Genomic DNA, 14,825 nt, shown 5'->3' on the forward strand with positions numbered 1-14,825 from the left:
TCCCATCTTACGTAAGTCTCAGATCAGCAACGTAACTTGATAACTGACCAAAAAGCAGGGGGATCTGATTGAAACCCCGAATCCGTAGCTATAATAAACATCTCTCCATTCCATTTGAAATCCCTTGTGAACTATTTGGTCTTTTTTATTGTTCCTGGCTAATGGACAGAATACCAGCTGTGAAACTGTAAAACAATACAGCCTACTTGAATCCCACTTTAAGGAGAGATAGTAAATGACTTCTTTGGGTTAGGAGAATGTTGCCTCTACCTGTGGAATCTGAACAAGAATATTTTCCCACATATAAAAGTGGGTGAAATCATCCATCAAAACCAAGCTTTTTCTATTGTTATGTGGGTGTAGTTCAGGGATATTTGGCATATCACTCTACCTTTTAAGCAGGACCCTAGATCACTAGTGTGTAAGCATATCATAAATGATGAGATGTCCAATGGTCTCGCTTTCATTCAATTCTCACCCTGTATCTACTTAACTTTTTATGCACGGTTGCTTCTAAGACATGAAACCTAAAGGAGATAGTCAGATTCCCTTCTCCTGGAGAGCTTTAGCACTCCATTAACTCATCTGCCCCCCACCCTGAATTTCAGCCATTTGGAACCTTAAAAGTGAATTTTCTCTGGGCTTGCATTGGGATTTGGCAGATTGATTGGTGTGCTTTAACGTGCTTGCATATCTCATGTATCAAGATCACATGGCAGTTTGGGGGCTTTAGTGCTTAAGAATGATAGATCCACTATATCTGTATCTTAAAAGTATCTCTCTTTGAAGCGCATCATTCATACTGCTCACAAGAGGTGATTTGGCACAAATGGGTTGAGACTTTGCTATAAATGCAGCAGGAGCAAACATCGTGGTGGCTCCTGTATTTCCAGTGTGCCCATCTCACTGCCATCTCACGCCACCCCTGTACCTCCAAGTAAGCAGCAGTGATACAACCGACCAGAGGGCAGGTAAACAGCAGTGCCCCACCAGGTTGGTCACTAAGGCCCATATTATAATGCACAACGCTCGTAGTTGAGAAGCCCGAAAGTATTCAAAACCTCATTGTTTACCATGTGACTGACTGCATGGTGGATTAAACAAAAGCATGACAGATTTAGGCCATGATGCCAGAAATGTCAAGGCAGTGCTCGGAATTAGCAGAATCAAAGTTAAATATTGAAAAATTTCAGTGGCGGTGCTCATGAGAAAGATATGTTGCTGTAAAAATTCGCACCACTAAATGTGGTGTCATGAACTGCAGAATATATATGTAATAGGATCTATCAAATGAATAGCCAATTCCAGTGAGTTTTGGAGTAGCTATTTCCACCAGATCTGGTGACTTGCATGTTTTCTTGATCACCTAACATCCATATAGATCTCTTGACATTAAGGCTGAACTATTCCTTTAGATACAAAGTCTACAGTAGACTTTATCAGACTGCCAACTCTCTCTCTCTCTTGCTTAATATCTAGCCTGATGAAGAATTCTGAAGAACTTGAAAAACTTGCTTGCTATTTGTCACATTTTGATTGCTTCTAACATTTTTGTAAACCCCCCCCCCCACCGGTACTCATAGCTTGATAAAAGTGTTGTGGCTGCCAAAACAAAATGGCTGCCACCAGCATCCCAAAAAGGGATGGTTGTACTCCATACTGGTGAGTACCATCACACACACAAAAAACACTGCTCAGCACCCCGGCTTTAATTTAAAAATATGTTTAATTGAAATAAGTTTTCCTGTAAATTTCAAAATGTTCTTCTAAAATTCAACTAGCTAAGAGCAAAACCACTGAAATAGGTTGGTGGGGGAGGGGTAATCCATCTCAGGATGATGCATTCTGACATTATCTTGCACATCCATTTGCACTGGAGCAAAACAAGCACGAGTCCCTTGAAACCCCTCTTCAGATGGAGTGTATGGAATTGGCCTCTTGGTAGTCAGGGATCATTTAACAGAATTAAAATAGTTTGAAATGAATATCCTTGGAAACTAAAACTGTAGGCTTTCCTGGGATGGTTCCTTTTGATATGTCAAGACTGATCAGTATCAGAACGATTTTTGCTGTATCCAGTCACTATTACGCTGCTGCCTGTTTGCTATTTCTGGGTAACATGAAGGAAACATAAAATTGCTATTTCAAATAAGTTTATATGTTTGATGTTACCCAAGGCCTTTGCCATAAAAGTCAAATACACAGGACAGAGGTCTCAAAATATCCATCAGCCTTAAAGGCTTCCAGAATAAGGGGCAAAAATGTGTTTTTTTCTTATTCAGTCAATACAATTGACTGAAAACAATTGCCCTAACTCCAATCCCAGAACGCATAGATACAGTAATTGGGATTAACTATGAGCCACAACTTTATTTGTAAATAAATAAAGTGAGATGTACACTCAACTGGTCAAGTCAAAATCCACCTTTTCAGTTTGGACATGCTATCTACCAAGATGATGACTAGGAATTTCCACTTCCCCTGCTTACCTTGGACAGGTGATGTCTCCCTGGTCCCAAACATTGGATGAAACTGACCTTTGCCCTTTCTAGCTCCCCCCTCCCACTTGTTTATTTCAGTGTCATCAGCTCTTCTCCACTGTGATGCCTTACAGAGGGCTGGTGTGGCTACCTGCCTCCATACGAGACAGGATATGGGGCAGAATTCATTTCATGTTTTCTTGTTTTCACTTGGTAAAATATGTTTGAGAAAGGGATGAGAACAGCCCATTTTGGTTTAGCCATTGTGGGAGGAAAGAACTGAGAATGGCTACAGAATAAGGGCAGGGGCAGAAATATGTGACTTTCCCTTGCCACTGAGGAATCAACGGAACATCACATTAAAGATAAGTCTGGATGACAGAGACAGGCTGCTCTGGGCTGAGGCATTGCCGGCTGAAAATCTAGGGACCACAGACCACAAATTTTCCATGTCTCTGAATCTTATCTTAAACCTGGCAGATGGTGTTTTTAAGATGTTGTGAATCACTCTTCCTTGTCAGTCTGTAAAGGACGTATCATAAACTCTGTGAGGTGGAAAGACTTGCCAAACAATTTCTGTGCTATTTCCGACAATGTTTAACTGGGGCACCAGCTGATCTGCACAGGGAAATTTTGCGTAATAATGTTATTCCTTCGTTAACGTAAAATAATCCAGTTCATGATTGTACTTCTCTGAGATGACTGTTTTGTTTCAGGTTCATTGGGGGATTTTCAGAGTATCTCTCCCACATGCATAACAATGCCAACAAGGAATGCCAAATTGAGAATCTGTATAATAAGAGACAAAGAATAACGACTGTGTGACTAAAAAGTTAAGGCACTTAAACGAAGCAGTATGGTCATTGATGCTCAGTAACTAGCACAGGCTAACAAGCTCACACTTAAAATAATATAAACATAGTAGTGGGATTATCTGGGCCAGCTCACTAAAGTAATAGATTTCTCTAGTCTTACATCAATTTGCACCAGATTCTTCTTTAAAACTGTCACTGACAGTCAATTTGTTTCCTTGACTAACTGTGATTAGAAGACATGTCCTGGTATTCAACCTAAAGCTGACTTGCAGCTTGAGCCAACTGCTTCTTTCCTCTCCTTGGTTTCCTTGGTGATCCAATATGGTTTCCAGAAAAAAAAATTCAACTTCACTAGTTGGCCAAAGTGATGGCAAGAAACCAATCATGGCTTCTATCAGGCCCCTGAAGTGTGTTCTGAAGGCTTCTATTTTCATTATCTGAAAATTCCTGAACTGCATTCCAGTGAGGAAAACGAAGATGGTGTATGGTATTCATTCTGTTTGGAAAATAAACAATATGCCACATATTTAGCACGTAACTGAGTGATACTTTATAAATGAGGAGACTGGGCTTTCATTGTCCTTTCCAATAGGCCAGTGATATGAGATGAAAGAGTGATTCCTCCCCACTCAGACTTTGATATACTGCTGATTTGTCATTCCTGTTTTAAGCATTTCTAGACTTTAGACCAAGTTTGATGCATTTCTACTCCATCATATCCTGAAGTTTAAAACACACAAAAATCAGGCTTATAATGACAAAGACATGAATCTCTCCTCTAATGTGCATTTCTGTCAGTCAGTTTAACCTTCTGTTGACGTATAATGGTGTCTGTATCCTAGTATAAACAAGCGTCTGTGTAAAAATGCTTTGAATTTATGTGTGTTGGCTACATTTTCAACATATCGCTCCATGTTAGACTGTCTATCTCTGGAGTATATTTTTACGTTTCTGTCTGACCTTCACCCACTGTTCTGAGATCACTGTCTGGTATTTAGTATTGCCCAAATAAATGAATTCACATTCCCTCCTGCTAATATGGGACAATGTTGTGAAGAACTAGTAGCCACAGATGTGTGAAGACTTTTGGGAGAAATGGAGAACTGCTGATTAGCAAAGTCTGGCATAAGTGCTTAAGATTGATTAGTCATTTGCTGTGGGGAGAAATATCATGCCCTCAAAGTAATTTAGTACCAGGGTCATACTATAGCCCCCCCCCCAACTATTACGATGATCTTGAGATAGCCTAAGATCTCCTTTGGAAAGCAGCCAAAGGGAAGAAATGTAATGTAAAAACTAGGGTTGAATGAAGAACAGGGGTCTCCCGAAATTCTACATACTTTTGTGGATGACATATTGCAGGAGTGACAGATGCTCTGCTCAGCCTCTGATCCAAGGTTTGGCCATCCATTAGCACACATTAACATACACAATACAGACAATAGCTTGTCATAGGCCAAGAGAGCCTAAACTGTAATAGTTTGAGTCAAGCAAGTAACCAGCCCATTTGCTTCAGTCACAATGGCTTGAAGCACTCACAGAAAACTTGAGAAAAACAAATGCTATCCCCATTTCCCAATCAAATGACAATGAGTCAGACTCTGAGCAAAACCCACACCACTCTGAAAGTTATTTTGTATTAACTGCCACCTCTCAAATTCCCATTCACTCTCTGGGATGAAGAGGCAACCCATAATTTGATGGGTGATTTAGCAGAAATGGGATGGCTGGCTGGGTTCAGAAGGTAGCAAATTCCTCATTAAGAAGAGGCGTGGCCCCAGTCTTCTTAAAGGAGGCAGGAATGTGGCCACTCCTGAGAAACACCTCCTCTGGATCTGGAATATCTTAACAACTCCAGTTCAGTAACCAACATTCCCTTCCTGGGCAAGGTGCTTAAGAAAGAGTCAATGAACTCTGGTGGTTGATGGGTGAAACTGACTTTCTAGATCTGTTTTCAGCTGAGTTTTCAGCTGGGCACTGAAACTAGCTTACTGCCCTGCTAGAGACAAGGCAAGTGTGACTCTATTGATTATTCTGGACCTCTCATGGGGTTTCTGTACCATCAACAGTGGCATTCTTCTGGCTGAACTGTTTCCAGTTGTTCCTGGGGTATCTTTGCTCTGGTATTTATACTTTTGGGTCCTCTAGGATTCTATTCTGTCCCCCGTGCTGCTGTTCCTACATGAAATCACTGAGTGAGGTCATCCTGGGATTTAGTGCCACCCGTGTGCTGATGACATGTAGTTCTATTTCTCTTTTTCATAAAGCCAGCTGAGGTGGCGGAGGTGTTAAATCAGCGCTTGGCTGAGGAGGATGGCTTGGATGAGTGCCAATCAATCCAGACAAAGAACAGTCTGGAAAGTTCACTTGATGCAAAATATGGTGAGAAGAGCATTAAGTGGGACTGATGAGCATTATGAACATATGAAGCCAGTCCTGTATTATCTTCACTGGTTTCCCATCTCTTACTACACCTGATTCACCACATCGCCCTCTCTGCTGCTTTACCCCTCTTGCTTTCAGTAAGTACAGCAGTTTGGCCGATGGGAGGCCAGATGCATGGTGGTCCTTGCTGGCCACCCTTCCTTGCTGGTTTCCTCCGGTTGATTATACCAACTTTTGTTACTTGGACCATATCTAAAGGATTTATTCTTCCCTTACATACTAAAGCCCTTCTCCATGTGCCGCCACCAACTGAGGTGTGGTGGGTGGCTGAGAGAATCATAGAATCATAGAACTGTAGACCTAGAAGGAACCACGAGGGTCATTTTGTCCAAGAGAAAGGACCTTTTCTGCTGTGACGTCCTCAGTTGTGGAACTAAAATGTCTTCTCTCCCACAATAACCCACCTGGCATCTACCTTAATGTCTTCTTGTCTTATTTTCCCAGGCCTTTTAAACTTCACTATATGTTTTTATTTTTAAAAAAACTATGAGAAGTTTGTTCTTTTTTGGCTCTCTGTTCTAGTTGATCACTGCTGCAGTATTTTAATCCCTTGAACCCTGTTTTAAAGTGATTTTTTCTTCTTTTTTCAGCCTTATTTCCTGCAGCTTTTTTTTTGGTTTTGTTTAAGAGTTATGGTTTTTAATTAGTTTTTATTTTGTACATCGTCCAAGGGAACTGTTGTTATTAGGTGACAGATACATGGTATAGATAAATACATACAAAAACTGAAGATATCAAGCATCTCTCAATGCCTTCCTAAACAGAAAAGAATAAACAAGCATCAGCACCCCCATCCTTCAGCCCGGACACTGAGGTCCAGCACCAAGGGGCTTCTGGTGGTTCCCTCACTGCAAGAAGTGAGGTTGCAGGGAACCAGGCAGAGGGCCTTCTTGGTAGTGGCACCCATCCTGTTGAAGGCCCTCCCATCAGATGTCAAGGAAATAAACAACTATCTGACTTTTAGAAGACATCTGAAGGCAGCCCTGTTTAGGGAAGTTTTTAATGTTTGATGTTTTATTGTGTTTTTAATATTATGTTGGGAGCCCCCCAGAGTGGCTGGGGAAACCCAGCCAGATGGGTGGAGTATAAATAGATTATTATTATTTTCAGTTACCTCCTGAAAGAATAGCATGAACTCCAAAAGCAACATTATATGTTTGTGTAAGCTTCATGGATGTTTTCTCTAGCCCAGGAACATAGGAAGCTGCCTTGTACTGAGTCAGGCTACTCATCTATCAAGCTCAGACATCAAGTATAGACAAAAGACTATTATTTCTGATCAGCTGTTTATATAAAGACACGGTGCTGCATGTAAGAACTTCGTTAAATGGCCATCTTATAGGACCAGTTCCTGTCAGTAAGGGGGTCAAGCAAGGTTGCATCCTGGCCCCAGTTCTATTCAACATCTACATCAATGATATGGTTAACTGTTTGTCATCTCCGGACTTCCACGCCCCCAAACTGGCTGACAAAGCAATATCAGTGCTTTTGTACGCTGACGATGCGATACTCCTATCTCGAACAAGAATAGGCTTAAATAGGCTCATAGGTGAATTCTCAGCATACTGTAGAAGAGAGCAACTTGCAATAAACTATCAGAAAACCAAAATTATGGTTTTTGCAAGGAAACACAGACAGTACAGCTGGAGGATGGATAACCAGACAATTGAACAAGTCAAAGCCTTCAAATATCTGGGTATCGTTTTCCAGTCGACCGGGTCCTGGGATGTCCATCAAAAATGTGCCAAAGAAAAAGCAGCTCAAAGTATCAAGATGCTGTCCCGCTTCTTCTACACGAAGGGGGGCAGATACATCCCAGCAGCCCTTGAAGTTTTTCAAGCAAAACCTCTGGCGCAGTTACTGTACGGGGCGCAAATCTGGACGGGGAACCACTGCTCCAGTCTTGAAACTGTCCAGTCTAAATTTCTAAGGCAGATATTCGGCGTCCCCTCCTGTGTTCCAAACGCAGCATTACGACTCGAGGCCTGCCTTCCATCTGTGGAAACTCGGACCTGGCAGAGAACATTCAACTATTGGCTTCGTCTTAATCTGAATCCACCTGGTCTACTGCCTCTAGTAATGCAAGACCCTCACAAAAGCAAGTGGTTCAAAACTGTGCATCAAAAACTCCTTACATGCGGTCTGCACTCACAGTCCCTACTATCAATGGGCCTCATTAAAGCAAAGAGTCTAATAGGCCAGCGCCTGAAAGACATTGAACGACAAAACAACCTGACTATCTTAAAGAAACTGTGCCCATGGTATACCTACTTTCCCCCTTCTCATTTTGACTCTCCAGCTTCATATTTGTCTAAACTAACCATCCCAAAATACAGACGTGCCTTTACATTGGCTAGATGGGATGTTCTTCCCTCTGCTGTACTCGAAGGTCGTTACCAAAAGACTCCATTTGAAAAACGACTCTGCCCATGTGGAGATGGTAACACGGAAACAGTGTCCCACGTCCTTCTTTCTTGCCCCCTTTACAAAGACCTAAGGAATGAGATTATTACTCCACTCATTCTCTCCAACCCCGGCCGTTCACCAGACATTACACTGTATTTTCTATTATCTGATACGGATAGTCAGATAACAGAGAAGGTCGCGAGGTACATCGAGAGAGCTGCGAAATTGAGGGCCACCATCTGAGTGACAGACTTGTTCATCCGACGGACCTCCTTTTGCCTGTTCTTTTCTTCCTTTTATCCCTATTTTCATTTTTAACTCTTGTACAGCTGTGGCCTGTTGGCTTTGCTAATAAAGTTTTGATTTGATTTGATACCCCTATCAAGCTCAGTATTGGCTGCATTGACTGCAGTGGCTTTCCAAGGTTTCAGGCAGGAGATATTCCCAGCCCTACCTGGAACCACCAGGGATTGAACCTGGGACCTTCTGCATACAAAACAAATACTTTACCACTGAGCTATGACCCTGTGCTGTGAGATCCCCTGGTGTAGATGGACTGCAACCTCCATCTCCCCAGCTAACATGGCCAGCCTAATGGTCAGAGAAGATGGGAGTTCTGGTTGAACAGCATCTGTAGACCCAAGGTTTCTGCAGCATGAAACCAAATGCCCCAGTCCCAACTTCCCAGTTCCATTACTTTAAAAATGCACCTTAGTGAATAATAGAGTGTATACATTCAGCCATTGCCATATTCATCATGAGTGTGAGAAAGAAAATGAGGATAACTTAACCTGAAACTTTCTTTTCATTTGTATAATGTTGACTCTTCCACTGCATCTGTATGAACCTGAGAGAGTGAACTCTGGCCTCTGGGTTTGGAGCTATGATGTCAAACACACAGAAATGAGTTGCACTTGCAGTTACTGTCTCATGGAAACAAAAAATAATTCATCCTCATTCATTTGGAGATGTATAATCAGGTGTTGGTTAACAGTAAGCTCCTTATCAGCAAAGAATGTTTGCATATCTGCTACCTACCCTGGTTTTGGGGGCCGGTCATCATTTAGCAAAGATTTATAGGTCTTTGCTTCATGGTGTTCTGGGAGGGAACGGAGGGTCATTGTAAGTGGTGCATTGCAGTGAAGCAGTAGCTTAAGGTATTCCTAGAAAATCAAAACTTTTGATGGCTGCTCTGTATGAAAACCTCCTATAAAAGGTCCAGAATGTGTGTTATAAACTGACTTAGGAAATCCAATAAAGTTGCAAGCTTTGGCAGGCTTCTAGATGAGATTTATAGACTACTGAAATATGGAATTTCCATCATCCTTTTTCTCATATCCACAACACCCCTTTTTTTGTTGTGATATGAGGGCTCGTCAACCTTGTCACACAAAAAGGAAAATTCAGTGTTTTTGAAGCAATTTGATGTAAACGAAAAGGAGTTAAAATAGTTTTGAATTGGTTCGTATGTTGAGCAATTTACATTTCCCTTAATTTTGTTTTAAATGTTGTGCTGCGTGGAAAAATTCTCCTGTGGGTCGTCCCCCCTCCCCCCACAACCATTCTTAATTGATTAATATGAAAAGAAATTGCATTTGAAGAAGGGAGAGAGAGAAATTCAGTGAAATTCTCATGGGTGAGGTACAGGGCTTTGGATGTGCTGAACTTCCTTTTTCAGGTGATCAAAAGGTGTTGCTAAGTACAGTGGTACCTCAAGTTACAGACGCTTCAGGTTACAGACACTTCAGGTTACAGACTCCGCTAACCCAGAAATAGTACCTCGGGTTAAGAACTTTGCTTCAGGATGAGAACAGAAATCATGCTCCAGCTGCAGCGGGAAGCCCCATTAGCTAAAGTGGTGCTTCAGGTTAAGAACAGTTTCAGGTTAAGAACGGACCTCCAGAACGAATTAAGTTATTAACCCAAGGTACCACTGCACCCTTCCCTTCAGTCTACAAATTCTCTCACAGTGGTCTGTGTTTTGCAGCTTCCCTGTGTAGCTGTGCTTCACAGTACTTCATGAGGTGACTCCTATCATGGGGCCTTTCCAGATCAGGAAGTGCAGTCAGTCAGGAAGGTTGCAGAGCGCTGGAGAAAAGTTCTGTGGGGCAGAGGGTGGGGTGGGGCAAGCTCCCAGGCAAACACCCCTTGGTTACATCGCAACAATAAGGTAAGCTCAGCCCCACACCTGCTGAAATTGTAAAGTGCCCCAAGAATAAGGGAGACAAATGTGGACCGCTTGCTCAGAGAAAGAAAACTTTAAATTGAATTAGACAACACATTTTGGCACATCACTAATTCAATATGGTCCTGTGGTTTTTCTAGCCTCCTTGTCATATGTGCCTTCTGGATATAACAGGTTGTTTGTGCTGATCCCTTGCGATGCATGGCTTACCTTGAATTAATGTGCTTCTTCCATTAATGTTGCCTGCAGTTTCTGCATGGGCACAGCTAGGAATCAGTGAAACCACAGGGCTTCCATGCTGACATAGCCTTGGTGGATTGAACAATGGTTGACTCATACCATTTTCCTTCTAGCACAAGAAACTCAACGCTGACCAAAATCTCGCATTATATCTGGGCTTTGCCACCAAGACACTTGCACCATTTCATACCCTCCTACACGACACAACCCAAATCTGGGACTCTATCTTCTGGGTCCAAAATCCAGCATGATATCACAGACCTGAAAAAGTAGGGGCTTTGGGGGGGGGGGTGAGATCTCAGCCCAAAATCACCAGAGAGCAAGGTGCCCAAAATGGCTGCCGTACTCTCAATGGAAAAAACAGGATGTCCCGGTTTTTCTGAGGCAGTTGATGGGTATGCCATTTTCCTGTTATGTCCGCCCATTTGAGCATATTTTCTATGCAGTTTCTTATTTTTCTCTCCTCTTCTGTGATCAGTGCGTAACTGGAGAACATAAATGAATGTTTCCAGCCCTGCCAAAAGACATCTCTTATACTCTAGCATAACCAAAGCTAGACAGAAGGAAAAGAGAAAATATTTATTCTGTAGGGGATCAATGGGTAGAAGCGGACAGTGCAAACAGCTGTACGCAACTAAGAGAAAGGTGCTCAAAAACAAAAAAGGGTTATCTTGTGGTATGAACAACACTTGGAGGTTGGCAGAAAATATTAAATCAGCTGCACTGAGCAACACAGTGGAGACTCAGCAGCTCAATTGAGGCCTCTGATGCCCCTAATTCTCACCCAATGTGGCAACAAGTGCAGATTGGGTTGGATACAGCTTAGTCATGCTTGCAGTAGGCCCACTGAAATCAGTGGGACTTAGGTTAGCCATGTCCAAGTCCCATTGATTTCAGGTATGACTTAGGCTGCAATCCAATCCCAACCCACATTTATGCTAGGCAGTATCCCTCTGCTGGCTTCTGTCAGCTCAGCCAACCCCCTGTCTCTGCCCCTACCAGAGTGGTACAAGCATCAATCCATCCTTGCAGACCTCCCCCTTCCGCCCACTAAACAGGCAGAAGGACCACTGGTGGTATCCTCATGGGTGGAATTCCCTCAAATGGGGCCTTTTGAGGATGGGGAGGGGCAGAGACAGCCCAGAATCTGCTGGAAATATACTGGGGCAGACAGGCTCACTATGGACCTGATCTTTGTACCAGCCTGGAGCTGGCACAAGGACTGGGGTTGATCTGCCTGCTCCCACTTCTATTACTGCAGCCACCATGAGTGGCCAGGCTGTGGAAGCAACAGTAGAACTCCAGCAGCAGAGAGTTTGGATTGCTGGGTCAGTCTCAGTCCAAACACATCCCTGACATGAAAAAGAATGGGCAACGTCTGCTGTTGCAGTTCTGCGTCCACATAGTAATCATGCGGAATTTTAGGTTGCAGAATCAGTCTATCCAATGGCCACATGTCATGAGGCAAAGCGGAACCTCCATGTTCAGAAATAGCATGTTAAGTAAGCTGTCTCTGTTTTATCCTTTGCACTTACTCAAAATGTTCTTATTGAGCCAGGCTGCCCCTGGAGCACCACCAGCTTTTGCATTACAGTGGTACCTTGTGTTACGTACTTAATCTGTTCTGGAGGTCCATTCATGACAGGAAACCACTCGTAACAAGAGGCGTGCTTTCTCTAATGGCGCCTCCCACTTCTACTGCAGCACCAGAGTGCAACTTCCGCTCGCATGCTGGGGCAAAGGTCGCAACAAGGGGCATCTACTTCTGGGTTAGCAGAGCGCGTAACCCGCAGCATAAGTAAGGAGGGCGGTACGTAACACAAGGTACCACTGTGGTAGTTTACTTAACTGCTGGATTGTTCTCAATGTTTTGAACTTTTATACTGACTTGCATGGTTTTATTGCTCCCTGCTTAGAAAAATTCTCTTGGTATGAGATATGTTGGAGGGTATGTTAACATGCCCTGCTTGTGAGGTTCTGGGGTGAGCTATCTAGCTAGCCTGGAATCCTTGACACACGGCCTATTTTTAAAAAAACCACTCAGCTGAGATCCTTTGCATTTGCCCCACTTATTCTATGAAAGGGGAATGAGTGCTGGGGTGGAGATGTGTTTAGTAGCTTTTAATACATTCCAAACCTGTTTACTTGCTGCTCTTTGCTCCACAGAAAAGAGAAGAGATTACTCCCCTTCTTCTTTTAAAATCTGGTAATTGAAAACCTATCTTGTTCTTACAGAATGGTTTTGCTGTTGTAAGGCCCCCAGGCCATCATGCTGAAGAATCAACAGCCATGTAAGTACCAGGGAATATTGCCCATCTTGGAGTGCTAGGGTTACTGGCAATCACCTGCATTGTGCATGTCTTTGGGGAGCTCTAATTGTTAGCAGATGACTGAAAAGGTTTTCGAGGTACTCACAGAAGCAGATTTATGGTCTTAGAGATCATATAGTGGGGTTTTTTTTTAAAACACACACACATACACACACGCATGCCCTGAACATTATTTATAACTGTTTTTCTGACTGATGTGCTTTGTAAAATTTCTGTTCTTCTCTATTCCACAGGGGGTTCTGCTTTTTTAATTCGGTTGCAATTACTGCCAAATACTTGAGAGACAAGCTAAATATAGGCAAGATATTGATTGTAGATCTGGTATGTATTCTTGGCAAGCATCATCATTTGGGTGGATCCAGATAAAAATGGTTCGGGGAGGGGTGGAAGGAAAGGGGGAGGGGGAAAAGGGGTTTGTGTTTTTCTTTTATATGTTAGGCTTTCCTGCCTTTAATACTTAGGAGTAATAAAGGTGTGTGTTTTTCCTCTGAATTTGGGAACTCATTAAATCCAGGATGGCAGGACTGAAACCATAAACATGTATGTTTCACTTTAATGGTGTTAACTGCAATTTTAATGAGAAGAAGGCGCAGATCAGGGTGACTTTTATGGTCCTTAAATGAATTGATACTTCCACTGTTAAAATGACCCAACAAGTACCAACGTTTACTTTTCCCTGCAGAATATAAATTTGAAATAGTTAAATTGCGTGGCTTTGGTTTGGTAACCAGTTTGGCTTCCCTCCTTAAGGTGACAATAGCTTAGTTTAGTTGTGCAATGTGAACATTATTGAAACAAAGGAACAAGGCCTTTGTCTCTCCCCAGCCCACCCTCGCCTGGTTCCAAATCACGTGTGCCAGTACGGGATGCCTTCCATGCAGGAAATCTAATTTAATAACAACAAAGAGCCAGCCTTTGTGGCTTAGATTAATCTTTTGCTGCATAGTACAGTTTCAAACAAATGGTTAGTTCAAATGCGGTTGTCACTGGGTAAGTTTTCTATCCATTCTGCTTGTGAATAATGAATTGAGCTTTGCCTCCTACTTAAGGACCAACTTCATGCATAGCCTGGAGGAAAAGCCGGGGGTTGATTTATGAGGACCATTTTTGTTTTGCCTACACTTTGGGAGGAGGTGTAATAAGTTGTCTGAAAAAGCATAGACAGGAAATGAACCCTGGCATCCAAACCTAACCTGTTACATCTGCATTTAATTAATTTTTGCAGGTGATAAAAGATTTAAAGACAAAATGCGTTAAAGATTCCACCCCCCCCCCAAGCTACGGAATTAATAGTTTAAATCTTATTCATATCAGCACTCATAATTAAATCTCCTTGTGACGTTGCCCCAGTGGAGGATGGTGCAAAGAAAAGAGGGCTTGTGGTTTACTTATGAACAACAAGTGTTTTCTAATATATTTAATCATGCGATATGAAATGCACAATTAAACAGGAAAAACAATGAAGATGGTTCTGTATACTTCTGGGCAAGTGACGGGAAGAATCTGTAGTCCTGTTCTACTCAGAAGCCTCTATGGCTGCAGTCCTATGCTAAATCAGCAGCAGATATTGCACCACAAGAATAGCAGCAGTGCAGCAAAATGCGCCCACAGCAGTAACCCTGCCATCGCTCCCCAACCAAGAAAAAGCTTGCCATCAACAGTCCCACATTAGCTGTGCAGGGAAAGGCAACAATTAGCATATAGACATGGCGGAACAAGCACTTGTTGTCACTATGGATGGGCCAGAAATTTGATTCAGTTCACATTTAAGAGTGGGCCCACCTAATACGAACTTTCTGTAACAATGTGCGAAGTGTATCCTTTGAAATTTGCACCTCTTCAAATTCTGCAGTGCAGGTCTTCTGCTACATTAACGTGTACAAAAAGGCACAGAGTGGGACAAGGTGTTCATAAAAATACATAT

General features: G+C 42.5%; 1 protein-coding gene and 1 non-coding gene across 8 annotated transcripts in view; one reads left to right on the forward strand and one right to left on the reverse strand.

Moving 5' to 3' along the window:
* HDAC9 (histone deacetylase 9) overlaps positions 1-14,825 on the forward strand; it is a 422,950-nt gene that overhangs the window by 311,649 nt on the left and 96,476 nt on the right. For 6 of the 7 annotated variants that reach the window (XM_077936990.1, XM_077936988.1, XM_077936989.1 and 3 more), the window contains 2 exons: positions 12,807-12,862; positions 13,135-13,222. The exons of the other annotated variant lie outside the window; for it this stretch is intronic. In XM_077936990.1, coding sequence (XP_077793116.1) covers positions 12,807-12,862; positions 13,135-13,222 — 144 coding nt within the window. The remainder of the gene's footprint in view (positions 1-12,806; positions 12,863-13,134; positions 13,223-14,825) is intronic. 7 annotated transcript variants of the gene reach the window in all.
* On the reverse strand, positions 8,602-8,673 carry TRNAT-UGU (transfer RNA threonine (anticodon UGU)). Its single transcript has one exon. It is a non-coding gene; the product is annotated as a tRNA-Thr (tRNA).

This window comes from Podarcis muralis, chromosome 12 (genome assembly GCF_964188315.1).
Source record: "Podarcis muralis chromosome 12, rPodMur119.hap1.1, whole genome shotgun sequence".
Classification (NCBI taxonomy): domain Eukaryota; kingdom Metazoa; phylum Chordata; class Lepidosauria; order Squamata; family Lacertidae; genus Podarcis; species Podarcis muralis.